The 17,340-nt window shown below is 36.8% G+C and overlaps 1 protein-coding gene across 1 annotated transcript; it reads right to left on the bottom strand.

Annotated features, from left to right (window-relative positions):
- Positions 1-1,270: 1,270 nt before the first annotated feature.
- Positions 1,271-16,129, bottom strand: slc13a2 (solute carrier family 13 member 2). The gene is made up of 12 exons (XM_060891460.1): positions 15,917-16,129; positions 14,927-15,055; positions 10,848-10,984; positions 10,079-10,302; positions 8,511-8,697; positions 7,361-7,483; positions 7,064-7,270; positions 5,899-6,014; positions 5,654-5,793; positions 4,713-4,874; positions 4,304-4,441; positions 1,271-2,116 (listed from the first exon to the last, which is right to left on the bottom strand). The coding sequence occupies exons 1-12, from the start codon at positions 16,058-16,060 to the stop codon at positions 1,931-1,933; spliced, it is 1,893 nt and encodes a 630-aa protein (XP_060747443.1). The 5' UTR covers positions 16,061-16,129; the 3' UTR covers positions 1,271-1,930.
- Positions 16,130-17,340: the final 1,211 nt, after the last annotated feature.

The raw sequence follows: 17,340 nt of genomic DNA, 5'->3' as shown, positions 1-17,340 counted from the left end.
GAATTTAAGGAATTATGTCTCTTTTTATTTTAAAGGCTCAAAATGAGTTCTTCAATAATGTTTCTAGTTCAAACGTGTAACAGCTTTATTTATGATTGTGATTTACTGTAAAAAATGTGTAAAGTTTGGGAATAAAAGAAATAAATGTATGTGTGACATTTTGACTTGTTTGTAAATGTTCTCTTTATTTTTTATTTTTTTTACTTTATACTTTAATCTGCTGTTTAAAACAGTTTTTATTATATAATAAATTGAAATGATAGATAGATAGATAGATAGATAGATAGATAGATAGATAGATAGATAGATAGATAGATAGATAGATAGGCGATTCGATAGATAGATAGATAGATAGATAGATAGATAGATAGATAGATAGATAGATAGATAGATAGATAGATAGGTGGGTCAATAGATAGATAGATAGATAGATAGATAGATAGATAGATAGATAGATAGATAGATAGATAGATAGATAGATAGGTGGGTCGATAGATAGATAGATAGATAGATAGATAGATAGATAGATAGATAGATAGATAGATAGATAGATAGATAGATAGATAGGTGGGTCAATAGATAGATAGATAGATAGATAGATAGATAGATAGATAGATAGATAGATAGATAGATAGATAGATAGGTGGGTCGATAGATAGATGGATGGGTGATAGATAGATAGATAGATAGATAGATAGATAGATAGATAGATAGATAGATAGATAGATAGATAGATAGATAGATAGATAGATAGATAGGCGGGTCGATAGATAGATAGATAGATAGATAGATAGATAGATAGATAGATAGATAGATAGATAGATAGATAGATAGATAGGTGGGTCAATAGATAGATAGATAGATAGATAGATAGATAGATAGATAGATAGATAGATAGATAGATAGATAGATAGATAGATAGATAGATAGGTGGGTCGATAGATAGATAGATAGATAGATAGATAGATAGATAGATAGATAGATAGATAGATAGATAGATAGATAGATAGGTGGGTTGATAGATAGATAGATAGATAGATAGATAGATAGATAGATAGATAGATAGATAGATAGATAGATAGAGGTGTGAGGCGAACATCTAACCTCTAAGCCACCGTGACCCCAGTATAGGATCAAATTTGTAAAACAGAAGTTGTTTGTGAGAGGAAATAAAAATCCCAGCTTTCACTTTCATTCAGAAAACCTTTTTGCTGCTTGTCCATCCAAACTATATTACAGTTGTGTTTCACACACAAGTAGAACCGAGAGATTCTTTATTTCATTTGAAAAGCATTTATTTATTGTTTCACATTTTTTCGGGATGCTTTCCACTACATTTCCTCTCCTTCACACACTGCAGTATTATTAGTCTGGCGAGGGACAGAAGCATCACATGACTCCTCCTCTGATAACCTTTAAACTTTCCGTTACACCCTTTCATCCAGGAGCTTTCTGCCTTATTGCATGTGAAGCATCACAAATATCCTTCTTTCCACGTAGTTTGATACGGAGATGCTTTTGTTTACAAATTTCATGAATTTACACGTCCTGGACCTTCCGAAAACGTACAAAAATACATACATATATATATATACGAAAATGAAATATTTAGATATATTAGATGTTCTAGTCTAAAAAGCCTTGAATATCTTCTACTTAAACACTGAACACAAACTTCTAATTACTTCATCAATCACCTATGATGTGTAAAAAAAGTGAATAAGTAACCGTATAGTTCGAGGGTTGGTCACGTCCGTGCGTTTGTTCAATATTGCTCAGGCCAGTGGAGCAGCTTCTGAGAGTTTTGCTACATTAATACATTCACCCTTTAGTGCTTATTAGGAAACGCATCTTGCATCTTCGTTCTCTTGTAGCTCTCTTCTCACCGCCGCTCTCCTCGTCGTTCTTTCGCTCTTCTGGAAAGCTTTGTTCACAGTATTACAGTTGTAGGTGTTAGAGTTGTAGGTGTTAGAATTGTAGGTGTTAGAGTTGGAGCTGCGGTGGTGTTGATCCATGTGGGGAAGGTGTCGAGTGTGAACATAAGTGTTCCCCACGTGTTAATCGCCAAGTTGATGCACGCGATGCCGATCAAATTGAGCATGAAGCCAGCCTTTGCCTTTGGAAAGAGCAGAAACACAATTACTCAGATACTTGGATCGATGTTGTATATTTACAGAAAGATTGCAAAATTCTCTATCCATCACTGGTTTCAATACGGAGCTTAGTTTATATTTCACATTGATTATTTGGAGGAAATATTCTAACAGTATTATGCAATGTGACAGAGGTGTAGAGGAATGAACTACGAGAGGTGGGAGTAAGTCACACGTGTGCAAGTCACAAGTAAGTCAGTCTCAAGTCATGAATGTCAAGTCAAAGTCAAGTCGAGTCTTTTTTTAATATTTGTTAAGCAAGTATCGAGTCTCAAATTTGTGACTTAAGTCTGACTCGAGTCAAGTCATATGACTCGAGTCCCCCATCTTTGGTGCCTGTTCACGCTCAAAAATAAATAAATAAATAAATAAATAAAATAGAAGGGGGGCACGGCGGCTTAGTGGTTAGCACGTTCGCCTCACACCTCCGGGGTTGGGGGTTCGATTCCCGCCTCCGCCTTGTGTGTGGAGTTTGCATGTTCTCCTCATGCCTCGGGGGTTTCCTCCGGGTACTCCGGTTTCCTCCCCTGGTCCAAAGACATGCATGGTAGGATGATTGGCATCTCTGGAAAATTGTCCGTAGTGTGTGATTGCGTGAGTGAATGAGTGTGTGTGTGTGTGTGTGTGTGTGCCCTGCGATGGGTTGGCACTCCGTCCAGGGTGTATCCTGCCTTGATGCCCGATGACGCCTGAGATAGGCACAGGCTCCCCGTGACCCGAGGTAGTTCGGATAAGCGGTAGAAGATGAATGAATGAATGAATGAATGAATAAATAAATAAAATAGAACTGAATTAATGTGTTAAAATTAATTCTAATTTGTAAAAATAAATAAGTAAATAAATAAATAAATAAATAAATATCATAGGTAGGCAGAAACCATAATACTGTATGACTAATAATAATAATAATAATAGTTCATCTCTTGACCCATTCCACCAGTTAATGGAATGAAAATGGACTTATGAGACATTTTTAATCAGTATGAACACATGAACGATATTCTGTCGGTGAATCTGATCTAAAGGGATTCAGGACACTGTTGGTTTTCAGTGTGAGACAAAATTGAGCTGCTTTTTAAATGAACAAGCAATTGGAGCATCTAAGAGCAGAACAAGCAATTGGAGCATCTAAGAGCAGAACAAGCAATTGGAGCATCTAAGAGCAGAAATGGGTTTGATATCATGTTTGCTCTGAAGATAGAAGCATTCATAACAAGAAAAAATGTTTTTGTTTTTTGGAACTTTTCTATGAATATATTACCCTTAGTATTCTAGGGAAAATCTGAAATATTTCTAAAACACTACAGATGCGTCTGAGTGTCTGCTTTCATATACAGTAAGCTTCATATTAACCACCACTGTAGAATGAGACATGACAAAGACATTCAATGCAGAACATGGACACAATAAAAACAGGAGCAAACTCCATTTGTTGGCCTCTGAGGAAGAGTTAATGAGGTTGTAGCCAAATGTGGCATTGACAAGTACAAAACCAGAACTAGCCTGAGGGGTATGTGGTAGCCTACTGGTTTAAGTGTTGGACTAGCAATCGGGAAGGTTGTGGGCTTGAATACCAGGTCCACCAGAAGCAAGGCACTTACTATTCAGCTGTAAAATATACGTTGCCCTCAATGAGGTGTCTACGTTTAAATGCTGTAAATATAGGTAAATGAATTGGGGCAGTCGTGGCTTAATGGTTAGAGAGTCTGACTCGTCACCCGAAGGTTGTGGGTTCGAGTCTCGGCCCAGCCACGACTGAGGTGCCCTTGAGCAAGTCACCAAACCCCCCAACTGCTCCCTGGGCGCCGCAGAATAAATGCCTGCCCACTGCTCACGGTGTGTGTGTGTGTTCACTGCTGTGTGTGTGCACTTTAGATGGGTTAAATGCAGAGAACAAATTCTGAGACAAAATAAATAAACAAATTCACTTAGCCAAGGAAAAGACAACACATTGTGTCTCTTTTCTTTTGGTCAAAACCAAGACCATATTTAGTGAGACCAATGCCTAAGTCTGAGACAAGTCCAAGTTAATAAAGGAATGATTGTGCCTCATTTAGAAATATTACAGTTTATTATATCGGTAGAAATACGGATGGAAAACCATCATACTAAAGTAATAGTGGAGTGATGTGAAGGAGTGATGCCTTTACCATGTCGAGTACTTTGAGAGTGCCGTATGAGAAAGCGATGGCGTTGGGTGGAGTGGCCACTGGCAGCATGAAAGCCATGGAGGCGCTGATGGTGCAGGGCAGCATGACATACAGAGGATGGAGATTTATAGTTGTGGCCTGGGGAACACAAACATTTAGGGACAGTTTTGTACATTTGGTGATCTGGACTATATTTTTAATTCTGTATTTAATATTCTTTGGATGTGTTTGGATTAAACCTATCCAAGTCTCAGAAAACCTATTCAATGAACCTATTCAAGATCTCAGAAACATGACATGATTTACAGACCCTACAATCTAACCACTGCTTGAGAACGTTCTCTTATCCACATCTTTATTGTACATTGTATTGAATAATTAGTATTGAAGTGCCAATTTATGCTCTCACCATAGAAGCGAGAATGGGGAGGAAGAGCGTCGTTGTGGCCGTGTTGCTGGAGCACTCTGTGAATGTTCCCACCAGCAGACAGAGCAGTACCGAGATGGCAGCTGGTGGGATGCTCTGAAGAGGGGCAAGACTTTCACCCAGCCATTTTGACAGTCCAGACACCTGGAAGAACAACAATATTTTTGCAAACGTCTAATATCTTGAAACTTTTTATTTTAATTTAAAGTAACGTGAAATGGTGAAATGTCAGGATGTGTCTTTAACGTCATGCAGGACAAACTTTAGCAAATGTTAAGGTTAATAATGAAACAGATGGGCTAAGAGAGCAAACGAGGACACGTGTTAGCCTTCACTATCACTGTTTCCTAGGTGGCGCATAAGGGATGGTTGGATGGTGGGTAAGAAGTGGTAGGCGACCAAATTGGGGAGAAATTGGAAGAAAATGGCTTAGTACGTGAAAAATCTCACTCACTCTCACTCATTTTCTACCGCTTATCAGAACTACCTCGGGTCACGGGGAGCCTGTGCCTATCTCAGGCATCATCGGGCATCAAGGCAGGATACACCCTGGACGGAGTGCCAACCCATCACAGGGCACACACACACACTCTCATTCACTCACGCAATCACACACTACAGACAATTTTCCAGAGATGCCAATCAACCTACCATGCATGTCTTTGGACCGGGGGAGGAAAACGGAGTACCCGGAGGAAACCCCCGAGGCACGAGGAGAACATGCAAACTCCACACACACAAGGCGGAGGCGGGAATCGATCCGCCAACCCTGGAGGTGTGAGGCGAACGTGCTAACCACTAAGCCACCGTGCCCCCACGTGAAAAATCGAACGGTAAAATTCAGAGGTGAACAGTACGACAAAATCATTGTACCACAGCTTACTGTACATACTCAAAAGCATCATGTATTTTTTTTTTTTTACCTCACTGCCAGTTGCCAGGGCATATCCACCTCCCAGAAGCAGGACAATGTTCCACGGCATCTGTTTGTGCACCACATTCCATTCCAGCAGAGCTGGAGGAGCTTTTGGTTTCTTCTGTCTCGGCTGCACTGCGTCTCCTCCTGAATAAAATAAAATAAATAAATAAACCTTCCTTACCTTCAGCCTTTCTTTTTCCAGTCCATGAAATATACTTGCTAAAGAAACTACAAAAGGATTTGCCTTGCCTTCTACTGTTCCTTCATGATCATCTTCCACTGAACCACACAAACATGCTATTTCAGATGGGATGAGGAAGAACACGGTGGATACAAGAATGGCTACCGTGCCATCTGTGACAAACCTGTGAGAAAAACGTGGAGCTTTTTAAGGATGATGGACTTTGTCATTCCCTGTTATGCTTAAAATGTTTAAAGATGCAATAGTGGATTTGTAAAGTGTTTCATTTCTTGCTATAACTAATAACCTGGAAAATACTGTATGTGTACCATGTATGGAAATATGTGGTCTAGGAACACTTGAGCATCCTGTCGGTCTTTTTATAGACACGCCTCTTGACCACGCCCCATTTTTGTTCAGATGTTTACACGTGACTTAACACAACTAGATTCTTTTAACGTGAGAAAAAACGATCAACTCCTGCGTGCCTATGTAAACAGAACAAGAATAAAGCGCTGAATTGATTAATGACTGGTTTGATTAAATAACGAATGAAGTTAGATGTGTTTTTAGCACTTATACGAGAGTTTAAAGCTACAGTAGTTTATTATTTTTATTTTCAAATTTATTTAAATAACCTGAGAAGTATATTAAAGACATGATAATAAATTATGGTTTAAGAGGATAATTAATAATAATAACATCAATAATAATAATAATAATAATAATAATAATAATAATAATAATAATCTACTTATTATTATTGATGTTATTATTATTAATTATCCTCTTAAACCATAATTAATAATAATAATAATACTAATACTACTACTACTACTACTACTACTACTACTAATAATAATAATAATAATAAATATAATACTTATTATTGTTATTATTATTATTATTATTATTATTATTATTATTATTATTATTAATCACCAGATCTGATCTGACCAGAGCTGATCGTGACTAATGCAAATGCCTGACTCTGATTTTACAAACAGTGTGTAATGAAACATCACAAACACTTGATGGAGTGCTCTGACTTTTGTCCCAGATTTTCATTTTGAACTACAGAAAATAGGAGTATAGAGATATCTGGGATGTTTATGTGGTGTAAATGCAGTGCTTTTAATAATAAAGATTTAAAATAGATGTATGAAAGTGTTGATTATAGATATTTCTTGGAAAAAATAAATAAACATGTGTTTTTATCAGTTTTGCACTTACGGTCCTAATTCGTTAAGCGAAGAAGCCCAACCTGGCATGAATCCTGGCTCTCTGCTGAACCACAACACGACCAACACCACAAAAATAGCAAGCACGGCACCTTCACCAAATTTTATTCTGCCCAGTTTCTTGAATTCCTGCTTGATCACATCATAGGCCTCCTCATCACCTGCGTTTTCCAACCCACAGCCAAACGTCTTCTTAAAACTGTAAAGAAACAAAAATTCAATACTTAGGAGATCTCAGATCATCCATCAGGAATTCCTAACACATTTTTACGTTGTTTTTATGACGTACTTCAAACCCAAATACATGAACTGCAGCCAGACCCAGGCCAAAAGCAACATCAACAACATGTTGGGAAACGCAAAGCCAAACCAGCTGGCAAAGTTGATCACATTAGGGTTATCTGGGAATAGGCTAAAAAAAACAAAACAAAAATACAACATTAAACTTCATTATATATAAAACATTGGGTTTATTAATCAATGAGACATTTCTCTGGTGACAATGTTTGATATTTCAGTAAGGATCTAACTGTATAAAATGTATTTTTGGAAATTCCATGAATGAAAAAGGATTAAACATCATTGTTTAAAAAAAGCTAAAGTTGTGTTTTTATAAAGCATTGTTCAAATTAATAGAAAATATTCATTCATTCATTCATTCATTCATTCATTCATTCATTCATTTTCTACCGCTTATCCGAACTACCTCGGGTCACAGGGGGGCCTGTGCCTATCTCAGGCGTCATCGGGCATCAATTCAGGATACATCCTGGATGGAGTGCCAACCCATCGCAGGGCACACAAACACACTCTCATTCACTCACACAATCACACACTACGGACAATTTTTCCAGAGATGCCAATCAACCTACCATGCATGTCTTTGGACCGGGGGAGGAAACCGGAGTACCCGGAGGAAACCCCCGAGGCACGGGGAGAACATGCAAACTCCACACACACAAGGTGGAGGCGGGAATCGAACCCCCAACCCTGGAGGTGTGAGGTGAATGTGCTAAACACTAAGCCACCGTGCCCTCCATAGAAAATATTTTTTAACAAAAAAATACATACATTTTTAAATCAGTAATATTATTGACAGAATTTACATAATTCCATGAGGCATGATGAAGGTGGTGAAGATTAAGGGCAAAAAAGGTCATGCATTCAGTTTTTGGGGTTACAAAATATTTATATAGAACGATTGTAAAGATGTAACCGAAAACAGTCTCAAGTGATTTGGCAGATAATTCCAACAGCCGTAAATGAATTCTCCATAAATGTGGGTGTTAATCATGAAAGGACTGAATTATAATCAATTCGCAAAAAAATTCTTGAAATATACAGTTTTTACGAATTAAATGCATCGCCAAAGCGAGATTTTTAAAACCGTCCGAGTGAATGAAGTTCACTTAGACATAATCAGCTACAAAAAGCCTTACCTGTCCATCTGACCTTTGAGGATAAGGTTTGGTGTTGTGCCTGTAAGTGTGGCTGTGCCCCCGATGCTGGCAGAGTAGCACACACTCAAACTCATCCCTTTGTTCAGCCAGAGATACTTCTGTTCCCGAGCCTTGCGTTTAAACTCTGCTACAGAATCTGTGGTGTCCTCCGGACACGAGATCACATCTGGTAAAATATGAGACAGTAACAGCATCATCATTTGTATTTAATTTATTCAGTATTAACATAATCTTAGTCATATTAGGCATAAACAAAAAATCCATATGACAGCTACGGCTTTCAGGGTTCCCTCTAAACTATGCTTCAATAAGACAAACTCATGGGTTGTTTGTTTGTTGGCTTAGTGGTTAGCACGTTTGCCTCACACCTCCAGGGTTGGGGGTTCTATTCCCGCCTCCGCCTTGTGTGTGTGGAGTTTGCATGTTCTCCCCGTGCCTCGGGGGTGCCACAGGCTCCCCGTGACCCGAGGTAGTTCGGATAAGCGGTAGAAGATGAGTGAGTGAGAGTGAGATATGTGTTAGTGTCCTGTTTATAGAACGTGGAGAACTGTATAAGCACAAGTGTATTATGTATCTGCTAGTGTTTTTTGTGTTTACATAGACACGTATACATACTCCAAAATATCTCTCTTTTTTTTTACATCTGCTACTGATCATAGGGGAAAGAAAATATATATAAAACTTGAATATGATGCAAGATGGAGTCTTACTGCTGGGATAAAGGTGATAAACCTGGATATAATAATAATAATAATAATAATAATAATAATAATAATAATAATAATAATAATAATAATAATAATAGGGGGGCACGGTGGCTTAGTGATTAGCACATTCGCCTCACACCTCCAGGGTCGGGGTTCGATTCCCGCCTCCGCCTTGTGTGTGTGGAGTTTGCATGTTCTCCCCGTGCCTCGGGGGTTTCCTCCGGGTACTCCGGTTTCCTCCCCCGGTCCAAAGACATGCATGGAAGGTTGATTGGCATCTCTGGAAAATTGTCTGTAGTGTGTGATTGTGTGAGTGAATGAGAGTGTGTGTGTGCCCTGCGATGGGTTGGCACTCCGTCCAGGGTGTATCCTGCCTTGATGCCCAATGACGCCTGAGATAGGCACAGGCTCCCCGTGACCCGAGGTAGTTCGGATAAGCGGTAGAAGATGAATGTATGAATGAATAATAATAATAATAATAATAATAATAATAATAATAATAATAATAATTTGCCACGTTAAATGCAATCTATAAATAAATTCAAGGTAATCTAGACACAGAAGCCTAACAGTATCCTGACTTATTTTATAACTGACTTGAGGTTAAGCTAAAATTTATTTGTTTATACTGATTAAAATGTTTGATACTAGTTGTAATGAGAGAAATCTAAGTCGCTTTGGAATTTAAGGGCGTCTGCTAAGTACCGTAAATGTCTAAGTCTTGAGAAGGTCGTGCCCCAGGTGAAGGTCATAATATAGGTATGGATATGTTTATAATATTTGTAATATTGTTCTAAATGTAAACACGTATAGCACAAACTCTATGCTGGTTGGCATTACGTTGGATTCTGTTTCTTATTGGAATTTTGCTGTTGGTGATTTCGTTCATCTCGAATGCCTCGTTTTCTCTGCCTTCTCTCAGCTCTCTTTCGTCTCGCTCGGCTTCTGTTTTACTGAGCTGGTTCAGCACGGCCTGGGCGATGGGCAGCATCATGGCAGTGGTAGCGGTGTTACTGATCCACATGGAGAGGAACGCTGTTACACTCATAAAACCTAACATCAACCTTGAGGAACACAGAGAAGGGAAGAAAAATGTATGAGATACATCACAGGCAGAAATACAGTTAGCAAAATAGCAAAAATAAATAAATAAATAAATAAATAAATAAATAAATAAATAAATAAAAGTACACCCTCCTTCGATTCTGATTTTATTTAGCAGAAAAAAGGTCAACCAAGGTGTTGGACCTCAACCCCATGGAGATGCTGTGGTGGGATCTTAAGAGAGCTAAGCATGAAAAATGTCCTCAAACATCAAAGAACTGTAGCAATGTTGTCCAAAGTTTCTCCACAACGATGTGAGAGACTCATAAACTCCTACAGAAAGCATTCTGATATTTGAAATTCTGAAATTTTGTCTTTGTGGTGAATGAAATGACTAAATATTAAAATCTATTGGTTCTTTTGTAGTTGATATCTGAAGCTATTTGTCAGTGTATAGATGTTTGCGATTATGTCACAATCGTAAGAACTTAAAATATAAAACTTGAAGTAGGGTGTACTTTCTTTTCCCCCATGAGTTTATAAGTTCAGCATCATGTATTCTTACAGAGCAGGTCGAACACCCACAATGAGCAGGACCCCAAGGGCGATACGCTTGTGTAAGTTCCAGTGTTCTACCGCTATAGCCACCACCAAACCACCAATGAATAGCATGTTGGTGTCTTTCAGGTACAACACGCACACCTGTAATAAACAAATAACAACCGAGAAGTCATTTGTTATGTCTGTCCTAAACCTGTCCTAAAGTTAAGCATACATGTTGATGATCAGATTCATAAACATACAGTAAGTGTTTTAACTAGTGCTTCTCTACATCAACATTTTCCTCTTTCTTTCTTTCTTTCTTTGTAATATTTGTTTCTTTATTTTTGTGATCAATCATATTCGAGATAACATCACAGACATTATATATATCGTCGCTGTCGGGCGGAATCCTCGTATCTCCAAAACCGTTATTTTTCAGGAAATTAAAAAAACACCGTACCTTATCTGCAGTGCACAGGGTTTAGTCCACGTTGCAGTGGATTGTCTTGCGCTAAATTCCTGTCCTCAGACGAGCACCAGAACTAGCGGGGGTCAAGATTTTTTTTTCTTTGAGCCCAGTGTTTTGAAGACATTTACCTCAGAAGACGTGTTGATTCGTTGCGACTCTTCTTGAGGAGAAATATGTCGTGAAGCTCTCCCGCGGAGTGAGGAAGAGGTGGACAGTTGAAGTGTCCAATGGAGTTATGAGATTTGCGCTCAAGCTATTTTCAAGACTTTAGATTGGTTAATAACTTGTAAAAATAACAGACCCACGTCGGACATACGAGGTTTCCGCCTGACAGCGACGATCTATAATATATATTCTGTCACTGTGTCATTTAGAGATACACGGAAACAGAGCTGAAATGCCATAGGGGCAGAAATAATATAATTTGTCTCTATGACATTTCTGCTCTGTGTCAGAAATGTTTACATTTACATTTATTACATTTATAACATACAGAACATTTTAGATCATCTCTAGTATGATCGGTCAAGAACGTAAACCCTACACAATATAGACTCAAATATCTTAACATTGAGACAAAGTGAAGGTTTATAATAGAACAGAGTTTAAAAGCACTTCTATTAATTTTTTTTTAGGACAACCAATCACAAAACAATCTTCACCTAGTCTTCAAAACAATATGTCACCTAGTAACAGGGTTTAGCCCCGCCTCCTTTCTTAGATTGCTCTGAGATTCCTAGTTAGACATTTTTAAGCTAAATCAGGAGCTCTCAGAGATAATTCTGAGCATCTTTATGAATACAGGCCCAGAGCTTCTTTTCTTAGATACTGTTTTAAAGCAATTTTCATTGTCATATCTGTGAGAAATCCAACGTAGAAGTAGTCTGAGCAACTACTGTGAAAAAATTAGGACACCTCTTTAAATAGTTAAACACGTGGGCATTTGATCATTATTTTATCAGTATTGGAAGATTCAAGTAATATAACTAAACAAATAAAACCAAATAAAAGTCTTTTTTAAATGTAAAATGTAATTTTAAAACAATCTAATTTCTTTTGGGGGGAAAAAAGTAAGTTATATTTAACTTAACTATATTTAACTTAAGTTATCATTCGTTGTATTTAAAATGGATAAAATGACCTACAGGTGTATCACATCAGGTGAAAATTATTAGAACAGTGTTACGGAGCAATTTGAAGGATCTGAGATATTTAGTTTGGTTTGCTCAATCGTTGGGAGTAAGAGGTATCACCATGGTGAGATTCAAAGGGCTCTCTGAGGCCTTCAGAAGGACAATTGTTGACGTTTTATGAGTCTAGTAAGAGATATAAAAAGATCTCAAAAGAATTTGTAATCAGCCATTTCACTGTCGGTAATTCACTTCCAAGTGGAAAACATTTAAATCAGCTTCCACATGGGCAGGTCAGGACGTCCAATCACATTCACCCCAAGAGCAGATCGCAAGATGATTAAAGACGTATCCAAAAACCCTAAAATATCATCACGGGACCTACAGCAATCTCTTGCTACAGTTAAACAACTTTAATTATCATAGGAGGTGTGAAGGAGGAAACCTTTACTGTTTGAGAAAAACATGAGGGCAAGACTGAAGTTTGTGAAAGGCCAAGACTTCTGGATTAATGTGTTTTGGACAGCTGAGTCTAAAACTGAGGGAATTTTACAGCATTTCAGCAAAAGAACCTAATACCAACTGTGAAACATGGAGGTGGAAGTGTTATATTTTTGGACCTGGCCAGCTTAACATCATAGAATTCTTCATGAATTCTTCATTGTATCAGAAGGTGCTTGAGGAACGTTGTAAGAATGTCCGTCAAAAAATTTGAAGCTGAACCTTGCAATGACAATGACACAAAACATACCAGTAAATCCACAAAAGACTAGCTAAAAAATAATAAACGGAGAATTCTGAAATGCCCAAGTCAAAGATCAGATCTAAATCCTATTGAGATCCTGCGTGGTGATTTGAAACACTGTACACGTCAGAAACCCCTCAAACATCACACAGCTGAAAGAATTCTGCATCAAGAATTGAAGGAAACTTTCCTCCAGTCGATGTCAGAAGCTGGTAGACGGCTACAAGAAACGTCTTACTGAGGTTATTTTAGCCAAAGGGGCAAACACTAGCTATTACAGTAGGTCACATGGTGTCCTAACTTTTCCTCAGTTCAAATACTCATTCTTGTTGATTTCATTTTTTTTAATAAGTGAAAATAAAGTGATTTTCTGTTGTTTATATTCAATCACATCACTTTCATCTACAGGTACAAATTAAAACAAGATAGACATGAAATAGACATGTTGTCATTTCTTAGTGAAGAACTTTATATTTACTGTAGTGTCTTAATTTTTTCACATGGCTGTATATATAACTATCCAGCCAGAGTGACAGGGTTGATTAGCGTCAAATTATAAACATGAGCAGTGTGTAGATAAGGATTAAAATGTTGCTGCATCTCTGTGCTTAGGTAGAGATGGATTGAACCACCATCAGCATGTAAATAAACAGCAATGTGGGTCAAAAAAGTCCAAATAAAATACATTTTGGCTGCCAGTAAAGATTGTGGTTTATATAAATGATAAACTTTAATACTCAAGTCATTCAGGTTGTTTTTATAACGACTAGCTGACTAGCTATTTATATATGCTACCATTTCCGGTGCTATTTACTGTAGTCAAAGTCTTAAAATTTATATGCTAGCATGTAGATACTAGCATATAAATGAGTTTTATAGTTCCTGGTGCTCATGTTAGTCACTAGTAAAAGTTTGATGTATTTGCACATTTATTCACATCTAACTACTACATGTTTATTTTAAATTGAAGTTTAAGTGAGATATATTTTCCTTTTACTCACGCTTATGCTACTTCACTGCTAGCTTACTCTTTGCTAGTCGGGCTTTGTTTCTGTCGTGATTTTAGGGAAAATAAACCTGCATTTCTTTTGTTAGTTCATTTTTAAATGTTGAAAATAATGTGCAAATGAATATTAAAGACATGTTTAACTCTGAAGGTCTGCGGAGTTATGTGTCAGTTTTTGATTTGATTAAAAAAAAAATTTGATTTCTTAGCTAATAAATAAATTGTCAGAAGTAAACTGAACTGAAAAACTAAAACTACAAATTAGTAATTAAAAAAAAAATCAGAAACGATGTGAGAGACACTAAAGCTGTTCAGTCTTGATTTGTAACTTTTATTGCATGATTTTTGAGACTTTTTATGGCTCACAAAACAAAAATGTTGAGTTAGCGTGACTGAATTCTGTACAATGGCAAATATACGTTAAATATATAATATAACTTTCCAGTATGGAGTTACTTCACCTGTACCTTTGATCCCGATAAAAGCTGTAGGGTACAATAACACTGTCTGACACTTTGATTGACCATGTTGTCATTTATTAACTGATTATTCTACGTATAAATTTTTTATGGGCTATAAAGTTTAATCTTTTTATTACATGTGATGGGATTATGGGAAAATTCTGGATGACTTTATGGTTTTTAATTTAGTTTAATTTAACTCTAGTATGATTTGTTTTGCTGCTGCTAAGTATACGGTCTGCTACTGTAAACAAATAAAAAAAAGGAGATAAAAGTTTAGCACTCGTTACCTCTTCGGACTTCATGATGCCCAGAAATGGGAAAAGGATGACTGGTAACAGTGCAGTGACTGCCAGCGGTATACACTCCGTACACCAGTACAGTGCCATCAGGATGATAACGTAGCCACAATTTGCTTGCTGCAGCAAAGATAAAAAAGTCATCTTTAAAATCCTGCTAAAGATACAAAACAACAACAACAACAACCCTGTAACACACAAGTTGCTGTCTGTATCTACTTAAAGATATCTAAAAGATGTTTTGCTAACAATTTGACTAGCCCTTAAAACATATATTGTTCATTCAGGTTGTATTTATCTTATTGTAAATGAGCTTTATGGACTCAGAATAGCTTGAAGAAGATTAATGAGTGATGAAGTTCTATATACTTTTTGTTCTAGGACTTTTTGTAGGAGTTTTGTCTTCACCTAATACACTAAGTGGAGATTAAGCATAGATTAAGTGTATTTTGTTCACACGTTCAGTTCCCGTCAGTTGGTATAAATGACTAATTAGCATGAGGTTTGGTTTGTAGACAGTTTTAAGTAGAACCTTGACACTAGTTTCCATAATTCACTAGAATAAATAAAACACTCTTTGGATATTTAATGCGGTGGATTTAGAGCTAAAATTCGGCTCATGGTTACAGCTAAATTTGGAACGTTTAGTCGTTGCATTTTAGCTATTTTATTTAAAAATTATTTATCAAGTGTAATTTTTGTAAGATTCTAAATTTATACCATTGTATAAAACTGGAATCCAGGAATCAGGAATTTTTAAATATGTCTTGTTTAATAAAGACACATGGACATATTCTTTTGTTCATGGCATTGTAATACACACACACACACGTTATTAATTATGTAGTTTCTCTCACAGTCAGCTTTCTAAACTGTTAAAATCTGATTAACTCACAAATTAGTTAACAGGAACAAGAGGAAGACATTAAACGCTACACATTAACACGTATTTACTCCATATTTCCACACGTGTGTCCTTACCGATGAAGGGTAAACCAACGGCAGAGGGAGGATCAGGAAAGGAGTGATGTAGATGATCAAGTAGTTACGGTTCTTCCATAACCAGACAGCAGATTCTTCCAGGCAACTCATACGTGGTACAATGTTTGTCCTGTAAAAATCCATTTTGTAGTTCTAGATGTAAAACACACACTGTGTATGATCAGAGAGGAACGTGAGACGGACTAGACATTAGGAATTAAGAGCATTTAAACCTTATCAGACAGGTAAAACATTAAACATTAACTTTAAAAGAAAGGGGCTGGGAGATGGGAGGGAGATAAGGATGATAGATTGAAAAAATCGTTGCTTGTTGAACCTTTTGTTATCTTCACGCTCATCTAGTTTATTTAGCTGAATGTTTCTGTCAGTTTTCATTAAGGGCGCCTGGCTTTATAGTCGCAAATAACACAGATATACTGTATAAGTGCTTCACGATCATTTCTGTAGATGTATTTCCTGATAAGTTGTTGCTTCTTCTAGTGAACTTAGATCATCTTTGTGATCTTAAACAGTTCTTTAAAAAAAAAAAAGGAAACAAAGCAGTCATATGAGCAAAAGCTGAACAACTGACAGACAAAATATAATGAAGTAACTTATTAGTACTTATCAGTATGAGTGGAAGTCAAGGAATGGGTTGTGTTCATATTAAGTAATTTATTTTACACAATAACTGCTTAATATCGTAACGAATATTGACTCTTTATCCAATCAATGAGTTTTGCTGGACGTTCTCAAGAATTTCTTTCTTTTATATTTTCTTTTCTCAAGACTCTCTTTTCCTTTCTTTTCTTTTTTTTATAACCACATCTATTGGATTTCCCAGAACTTTGTACCGGATTGATTCTGATATTCTCCTTTGTCTTTGTGTTGATGTTTGTTTAGGTGGGTGATCATGTGCCAATTTTGTTTCATACATTTTGACTCCTTTCAGCTAATTATTAGTGATGGGAAGTTCGGTTCTTTTCCGCGAACCGGTTCTTTCGGACAGTTCGATTTAATGAACCGGTTCAAAAATCCAGTTCACCAGTTCTTTCACGTCCTGACGTACTGACGTCATTCACAATGACGTAATGACGCAAATTCCATCATCCCGCTGCCGGCAGATATTAATACAATCAATTTAACACATTCGAAAAGTTCTTTGTAATCATAACTTTAGTTGAATACGTTTCTTACATTTTTGCAACTAAAACACCCAGTACAGGCATTAATGTGCAAACGTGGGTGTTTTACGTGTCTTAAAGATATAAAGTTAATAAACTAATCTTCATCAACTTACAAAAAGCGGCATATAAAAATACAGACTAACCTGCACAACAGTCAATAGTAAAATTAACTGACATATATTGAGTGAACAGTTGTATAATTTTTTTTTTTTATATATATATATAAATGTTTAATAG

Source organism: Tachysurus vachellii, chromosome 17, assembly GCF_030014155.1.
Source record: "Tachysurus vachellii isolate PV-2020 chromosome 17, HZAU_Pvac_v1, whole genome shotgun sequence".
NCBI lineage: Eukaryota > Metazoa > Chordata > Actinopteri > Siluriformes > Bagridae > Tachysurus > Tachysurus vachellii.
Note: the sequence above shows the minus strand (reverse complement) of the source record. Positions and strands in the feature narration are given on the sequence as shown.

What these genes read in the sequence shown, in the direction of transcription:
- slc13a2 (XM_060891460.1), bottom strand. Translation starts at nt 16,060, where the DNA reads ATGGATTTTTACAGGACAAACATTGTACCACGTATGAGTTGCCTGGAA. An exon ending in CGTTGGTTTACCCTTCATCG is followed by an intron (nt 15,056 to 15,916) that starts GTAAGGACACAC and finishes TCTTTGCTGCAG; the next exon opens with CAAGCAAATTGTGGCTACGT. An exon ending in GTGGGTGTTCGACCTGCTCT is followed by an intron (nt 10,303 to 10,847) that starts GTAAGAATACAT and finishes GTGTTCCTCAAG; the next exon opens with GTTGATGTTAGGTTTTATGA.